Raw genomic sequence first — 8710 nt, 5'->3', positions numbered from 1 at the left:
AAGATTATCCCGGGTCGTCTGGTGAAACTTTTAATCCAGCGATAGCCACGATCAGCATACGGTTAACAGTCTACCGGTTTAGTTAACTATTTGATCTTCGCCCTTTGAGTGTGTATTGCCACGGTCAGCATCGTCGCGAAGAATTCCAAATATGACTCCGGATGTACAAGAGTATCCAAATTGATTGTAGTATGTTGTCAACACAGACTGATTGTTGCCAAAATATCATTGCCCGCCCGGTGAACATTCGCGGTCACATACGATCCTGACCTTTGATGTAATTTTATCCAATCATTGAACTATCATCATACTCCGACCTGTCCTGTCTATGTAGTTCGGCACAATGCCCTGATATGATCTGCATTATCGCTGAAATTAAATTAACGTTTCCAGGACTCTCCGCAAAGCACTATTGCGTGGTTTAGGCTTAACGCTAATCGGTCCTCGTCGTAATAAAATAGGCTACCAGCCAGGCAAGGTGGTGAGGTACAGCGCTTCTAACAACGCAATTAACAAAAGCCTTTATTATTTAAGGCAGTAAGATGATACTCGATTCACTTTTAAGGTATTGTTATAAAACTCTCTTGTTAAGATGCCTATCGCGTTTATTATCTTTGCGGGTTCATTATGCTTTATTAGTTATAAAGTTTCATGTCGCGACGGAAATATCTCGCATTTGGCCTCTATAGATCCGTCGCGCTGGCAGTAGTATTGCTTGATGGAATTGTCCTAATTGCCCTAAATTTTACTTGTGTAAGAAGATGCGCATCAATATCGGTATGGTTTGGTGCTGGTTGAGTCAGTTAGTCACAATCTCTATCCATGTTCGAAGGCTCAGGAATTTGCCGATCAACAAAAAATTTAATCGGAGAGTACATCTGCACTAAACATTCCAATTTCTCATATCCACAAAAAAAAAGAAACGTGTCCCGATATAATGAGCCCAAGAAAAATTGAGCCGTATATCATATATCTACAGACAGTGGTCGACTGGTCGTATAATCATAATCAGCCGCTTCGCCCCGGCTCTAATTCCCAATCGAACCCGTGTAATTCAATAATAAAACTCAATAATTTTAAATGTAGCCTATTTGAGAAATTAAAAATGACGACGACACAAGATTGTATCATTGTAGCCTATACATCAGTGCTCCCCCAACCCTTTTCAGTTCGCGATCCCCTTTCAATGCACGTTTTATTGTATGAACCACAATGGGATATGATCAAACGAATGAAAAACTAACTGGTGAGAAAAGAAACAACAATGTATATATCAGCTTATACACTACACATGCAATTCACTATGCATAAGTTGATCTTGCGTTTTAAATATTATCAGATAAAGTCTACGCTATGACTCGAGATTACTTGTGACTCGAAGGTTGTGACCTGACCCCGACAATGCCAACCGCAACATGTCAGAAATTCAAAAGGTTTGTATTTATACCTGTGAAACTACTATCCTATCCAAAAGAAGAATGCTAGCAGTCCACAACATCCAAAATCAGTACATAATTATGATAGGGAATATAAACCTGTAGCATTTAGAAGCGTTTCGCGACCCACGTGAAATACCTTAGAGACCCACCAATGGTTGGGAAGCACTGATGTACATCATAGATTCGTTGAGTTTGGATTGATAAAGTAGACTTAAATTCATACCATGTGCCATTGTGTACGTACGTATAGCCTATGTTCGAACAAGTTTCATTAGACGTGCATGGTAGTTTGTAGATCTAGTACCTGAACGAATTATTTAGACCCCGGGAACGCCGATAATTCTGGGACTGTGACCGTCGTCTGCAAAATGACTAATCGGTCGATAGAAAAGAATCACTTCTACCGGCAACGCATTTGTAAGGTACTTCCGTCTATCTCATCGAGGTGCTTTGATGGTGGAAATGCGAAGGAACCACAAGGTTACCGAGAGAGAAACCTTATTTGTCCACATTGCAAGTCAACATCACACACAGCAAAAATTGCAACACCGTGAAATGTGATATACAAACTTGCAGGGTAGACGGGAGGCTCGATGTGAGAGTCTTCAAAGCCGAATCAGAGCCATCCTTTGGTCATTTAGCCTACGCCAGGCCGATATTTTTCATGAAGATCCCTGATCTACTATCGCTCTAGGCTTTTGCAAGACATACACGGTCTACCTTTACGCTATAGTCAGTGTCAAATCAGCATTTCCACAAGACTTCCCGGACGCATTTATTACTAAACTCTAAAACGCGATTGCATGAAGTGCAGACACGAAAAGTGGCCCCGTCGTAGTTGGAACGCAAAGACGTGTAAAAATTGTGCGGACCGTACACAAAACTTGTGTCCGATTTCATTCCTTCGTACAAGTCGACTGAAACGAGAGATCCAACAAACTCATTTTCTTTCAGCGCGGCGAGAGTCCACGAGAAAGATCCAACTCATAATGGACGGTACCGAGTCATTTTTCATCAACTTCCATCTCGGAGTCACTGTCGTCCTCTGTAGAGAGCGGATTGAGAAAGTATTAGCACAAGCACCTCGGGCATATCTACGTTATTTGTGATAGGAATGATTAAATTTAACCGGATCGATTCTATTTTTTCGGAGTAAATATAAATATATATATATAGGTCTAGCTCTGTCTGCGTTCAGACTTAGAGCACCATCACCGAGGTGATGGAAGTATCCATCAAAAATGAGAGAGCATCAAAGATTTAGGTTATAAATTAAATTTCCCTTGAAAGTGCTGCTTTTGAGAATGTCCTGATGTCGGTGTCGTTCCGGTTGAGGACATTGCTCATCAGCGTTGCGGAGGGTCTTCCTTTTTTCGTTCTCCTTTCATCTTCAAACGTTATTGACTTCACGACACTGTCATTAGGTTTTCGAATTATGTGTGCAAGAAATTTAGCTTGTTGGTGATCAATGAATACTGAAAGCCTACATTAACAATGGCTTCAGTATACACGAATATAATATCAAATGACTCTACTTTTTGGAGCACTCAAATATGTTTTGCCAACTTGCATCTCATAATAACGTGGTTGTTTTTGACTGTTTCTCAAACCACGTGACAGTTTTTAAGGCAAAATAAATTTAGTTTTGTGAAGTCGAAAACAGTTCTGGGATATGTTTCCGTCCCCTTACGAGTGTACCGAGGTAACGGAATATATTTTCAGAAATTGCACCAATTTGTAGAGGCAGTATAAAGTATTACTTTTTTTGAGTATTCAAGTACGTTTAAGTAGGTTGTTCTTCCACTACTATGAAACAGTCTAGGCAAAACTATCTTAATTTTTCACTTTGGATTTTTAAAAGCAGAGATTGGTTTTGGGCTCTTTCTATCCCCTTTACGAGTGAAATTGTCACCACAACTGGATGAAATAGCCCCTGTATCACGGTGACTTGAGACATTTGCGGAAATCGCACCAATTTGTAGTGGTATTATTAATTTTGCACTTTTCAATCTCAAAAGTAGCCACCTTCGATCGGCTACTAATAGTGTGTCTCAAGTACTTTTCAAATCTTCATTTTCTACCTCCACTTGAAGTAATTTTGGCATGGATTGGGGATCGCTACTTCTACTTGTAATCGAGTAGATATTTACTGGGTTACTTCTTCTTAAACTTGAGTACCAATGATGACTACAGTACTTTGACTGCCTCTGCGTAGAGACGGGGCAATTTCGGTCGAAATGACATTTCACAACACTAAATATCATTTCTTGCGATCTCAAAATAGGTACATCCAGGGTTGTAATGACTCGAGTCATGATTTTGGGTGACTCGCGTCATTCTCTCAAAATACGGAAAATGACTCGACTTGAGTCGATCTGTGTATTGACTTGACTTGAGTCATTTCGTATGACTCGGACCGGCCAAGACCGACATTTTATTGTAATTCCGAAGAATAGTAAAGTTACCATACTATTGGTGACCGTCTATTAGTACTGGTACTTGAAAATGCGACCAGAAACTGGTAAAAGTGAAGGAAATTGGCAGGTTTGTAATTACTTGAGACTAGACTCGACTCGAGTCACGGTTTTCTGATGACTCGACTTGACTTATTTTCTAAAAATGCGGAAATGACTCCACTCGAGTCAATCAGTGTATTGACTCGACTTGGACTCGAGTCATTGCGCATGACTCGAACCAAGTCATATGACTCGACACTCAGACGGCCAAGACAGACATTTCATTGTAATTTCGAAGAATAGTAAAGTAACCACACTATTGGGATTTCGTCTGTTGGTACTGGTACTTGAAAATGTGACCAGAATTAGTCAAAAGTGAGGAAAATTAGTATATTATGAATGCAAACCATTCGATATCACCAAATAAAGTTATAAAAAGTGGGTTTAACAAGACTTTAACTGGAAACTGAGCAGTCAACACAATGACTCGATCTCGAGTCATGACACCACGACTCGGACTCGACCCACTGCTCGCTGACTTGGACTTGGATGATGACTCGACTTGACTCGAGTCAAAACTATAAAAGTGAAGTTGACTTGTGACTCGGAGCTTTGTGACTTGGTTACAACCCTGGAAATTGGTATATTATGAAAGCGAAGCATTCCACATCCCCAAGCAGAGTTGTAAAAAGTGGGTTCAACTAGACTTTACTGGAAACTGAACAGTCAACACAACGACTTGGGACTAGAGTCATAACACTATGAATCGGACTCGACCCTCTGCTCGCCGACTTGGTGGTGATTAGAAATTGATTCGACTTAACTCGAGTCAAAACTATAAAGTGAGATTGACTTGTGACTCGGAACCTTGTGACTTGGTTACCACCCTGGAGCCTTGCTTATAATCACGCTAATCTCGACCCCCACGGCCTACCGCTACCTTTGGGTGTAAGTCCACTCAACGTTCCTGACTATGTCACCTGACTTGGTTACAACCTTGGGTACATCACCTGACATCAAATGGAACTTCGGCCATTTTGATGTCACCCAAAATAGATAACAACACACACTACGGCAGACCCGAGAGACAATATGAATTCTAGCAGCGTTAAAGTTCGTAGACTCGGATTTAAAAAAATTATCACCGACTGCTCTAACATCATACCATTGAGAGTTTCTTGCAAGTGATGTATCGTGGTCAGGAGAGCGTGAAACTGCTTCCGGCGCATTTCGAGTTTCCCGTTCAGTTTTCTTTCCGTGTCCGTCAGCTCCTCGAGTTCCGAATTCAAATTTTCCAACTCGCTAATAAAGTCAAGATCATTTCAAAAGTTTCTAAATTACATTAGAATTATAGCTACACAGATCTTTCCAAATTAGATTAGAATTAAAATTATAGCTACAAATATTTCTTCGAATTAGACTAGTATTAGAATTATAGCTACACAGCTTTTCCAAACTAGATTCGAATTATAGCTACACAGCTTTCCCAAATTAGATTAGAATTATAGTTACACAGATTTCTCCAAATTAGATTAGAATTACTGAATTCGCGAAAACTTGTAAAGTAAATCAAGTTCAGCACGAGGATCGCAAATGTCTGTACACCAAGCTCGGCTTGTTTCCCACTATACAGTTCTGTAGCATTTTCAGGAACACATAAATTGGACTAAAATTAAAATTAGAGCATAAAAACATTTCACAAATTAGATTAGAATTAGAGCAAAAAATCATTTCAGAAATTAGATAGGAATTTGATTACTGGCATTTCACTCTGATTAAAATTAGAGAACCAGAATTATCTAGTTGTCAAAGTCTGATGGTACGGGCAACGAACCTCGTCGTCTTTTTCCTATCTGGATGAGAGAGAACTACACCGGCGAGAGCGTCATATTCCTGTCTGTTTTTGCGAACGAACTTCGCTTCTTCGAGGTCAGATTTGCATTTCTCTATTTCTTCATGTGCCAGATTGACGTTCTGATCTATGTCATGCTGCGAAGGTATTTCGTACGAATTACTTTACAGCACTGGCAGTTCTGCAGGTATTCATATAGCCTATCTACGGTCCTATATACCATTAGAGCAGAGTTGGACTTTGGAAAACTATAAAGTTTTCATGTTTTCCAAATTTGATTAGAATTATAGCTACAATTTTTATAAATTAGATTTGAAATATAACCAAAACCAAGCTCTGTTCATATCAAAGCAGAGTTGATACTCATAAGCATGACAACTCTCATAAACATGAGAATAACAAATGTCTGTACACCAAGATGGTTTATTGTGCACTATACAATTCTCCTGTAGCGTTTCAAGAAAACCAGAAATTCGATTAAAATAAGATTATCGGCATTTTGCCTTAATTAGTTTGATTCGACAGCTAGGATTATCTCTTAGAGTTGTCTACGTCTTCATTAGAGGAAATACGTAATTGATAAGTAATAGGACTCTGAGTAAACCTATGTATAAGAATAAACAAGAAGAAATCAGGCATAAATTTCGATGACATATCGCACTTTGATACTTTCACACTCTTTTTGTTATGTCTAAAAGTTAGAGAGATCTGTTTACTCCTAACTCGTTTCAAATATGAACGATGGTTATATTACGTATCCTCACGACACATAAAAAATGACTGAAACAAATAGATCAAGTGTACAGTAGTGTTCAAATAAAAACCACACATAATTATGGTAAATGTATTGCAAACTTACCTGTATTTGCTTGTACCTCTCCATTTGCTTTTTGTTCATTTCATGTATAAATGTAGCCTTCGTCATTGCGAATTCAGCTTGTGACAAGATTGAGAGCATTCTCTGGAGTGATGTGCTGCATCAAAATTAAAGCATGTTCAAATGTGTTCAAAAATTGATGACTGTTTCATAATTTCATTTTTTGACATGAAATAAATCGAATTAATGGAGTAGCTACTATTTTTCGATCATCTATTATCAAGTCTATACAGTACCTATCCAGGTCTGGAGTGTCAGAATTACACCATTTAATAAATAACTTCATCAAAGCGTTGAATCTTCTGTCATCGCCTCCGCCGTCGCCATCTATAAGTAATCTCTTCCGTATCACTTCGTCTGAAAGTCAAAATTTATTAGATTTATCTTTAAAACTTATATATTGCACAATGTTACCGTCTGTGGACATATCCGAACTTTCCCAGCTTTCACGCAAATAGAAATATGAAATTTCGACCGTCACGGAGCGATATATATTTCTTCGAGCTGTGCTACAGGGTTGGTTCGATTATGTTCACAATAAGAGCAATTCTGTTCACAATAAGAGCAGTCTCATGTTCACAATAAGAGCAGTCATGTTCACAATAAGAGCAGTCTCATGTTCACAATAAGAGCAGTCGTTGTATTCACAATAACATCAGTCGCAGCACTACCATATCCCCCGGACACGATGTTCGAGTGGCAACATAGTCCGAACACAACCCAGACATGATGTCCGAACACCCCCAGACACGATGTCCGAGTGTCAACGCAGTTCGAACACACTCCTGACATGATGCCCGAACACCCCCAGACACGATGTCCGAGTGTCAACGCTGTCCGAACACACTCCTGACATGATGCCCGAACACCGCCAGACACGATGTCCGAGTGTACACGCAGTCCGAACACAACCCAGACATGATGTCCGAACACCCCCAGACACGATGTCCGAGTGTCAACGCAGTTCGAACACACTCCTGACATGATGCCCGAACACCCCCAGACACGATGTCCGAGTGTCAACGCAGTCCGAACACACTCCTGACATGATGCCCGAACACCCCCAGACACGATGTCCGAGTGTCAACGCAGTCCGAACACACCCCAGACACGATGTCTGAACGCCCCCCCCCCCCAGACATGACGTCCGAACACCCCCCAGACATCCTCCATACACCATGTCCGAACTCACCACGCCCCAGACATGATGTCCGAGTGTTGACGCAGTCCGCGAACACACCCCAGACACGATGTCCGAACCCCCCCAGACACGCTTCAGACACGGACTGCGTTGACACTCGGACATCGTGTCTGGGGGTGTTCGGACATCATGTCTGGGTTGTGTTCGGATTATGTTACCACTCAGACATCGTGTCCGGGGGATATGGTGGTGCTGCGACTGATGTTATTGTGAATACAACGACTGCTCTTATTGTGAACATGAGACTGCTCTTATTGTGAACATGACTGCTCTTATTGTGAACATGAGACTGCTCTTATTGTGAACAGAATTGCTCTTATTGTGAACATAATCGAACCAACCCTCCTCACTGCAAACGCAAATGCAATGGTGATGAGGAGCGTGTAATGCGCAAACCCGGACACGTACTAAAACCTCACAAGTTGGCTGTGGAAAAATTCTGATTTGAACTGCAGGTCTGCATGAGCGTCAAACTTGGACGTAACAGTAGAGTGTTAAACTTTGTATTAAAAGTGTATTGGGGGAGATAGTGTAGTGGGGGAGATAGTGTAGTGGTTACGATAAGCGCCTAGCACGCAGATGGACCGGGTTCCATCACATCGGTTTCGTGCTGAGTCGGTTCCGCATGACCACTCGTAAAACAAAACACTTTGTGTGCAGTAGAGTAGACCACCAGCGGAGTCTCTGTACTAAAGTAAATACCTGTAGGTTTATCATTATGTTTTTACACTAATGTAAGGCGCAATGTCAAGGTGTTGGCAACTTCCAAATATACAGCTTTGACTTACAAGTGAACATGTGAACATGATCATGAATGTATCGTCGGAGTTGAATTAGCTTTCCTTTGACCAAGTTTTTCTTTGGTTTGTTAGTAAACTGTTCGTA

The 8710-nt window shown here is 40.7% G+C and overlaps 1 protein-coding gene across 1 annotated transcript; it reads right to left on the bottom strand.

Moving 5' to 3' along the window:
• Positions 1-2189: 2189 nt before the first annotated feature.
• On the bottom strand, positions 2190-7128 carry LOC145454445 (THO complex subunit 7 homolog). The gene is made up of 6 exons (XM_080332433.1): positions 7039-7128; positions 6861-6981; positions 6607-6721; positions 5730-5884; positions 5061-5197; positions 2190-2484 (listed from the first exon to the last, which is right to left on the bottom strand). Exons 1-6 carry the CDS (start codon positions 7049-7051, stop codon positions 2444-2446), a joined length of 582 nt encoding a protein of 193 aa, XP_080188559.1. The 5' UTR covers positions 7052-7128; the 3' UTR covers positions 2190-2443.
• Positions 7129-8710: the final 1582 nt, after the last annotated feature.

The sequence above is a fragment of the Botryllus schlosseri genome, chromosome 13, assembly GCF_051294905.1.
Source record: "Botryllus schlosseri isolate E-star chromosome 13, Bs_hap1, whole genome shotgun sequence".
Classification (NCBI taxonomy): domain Eukaryota; kingdom Metazoa; phylum Chordata; class Ascidiacea; order Stolidobranchia; family Styelidae; genus Botryllus; species Botryllus schlosseri.
This window is presented reverse-complemented; position numbering and strand designations above follow the sequence as displayed.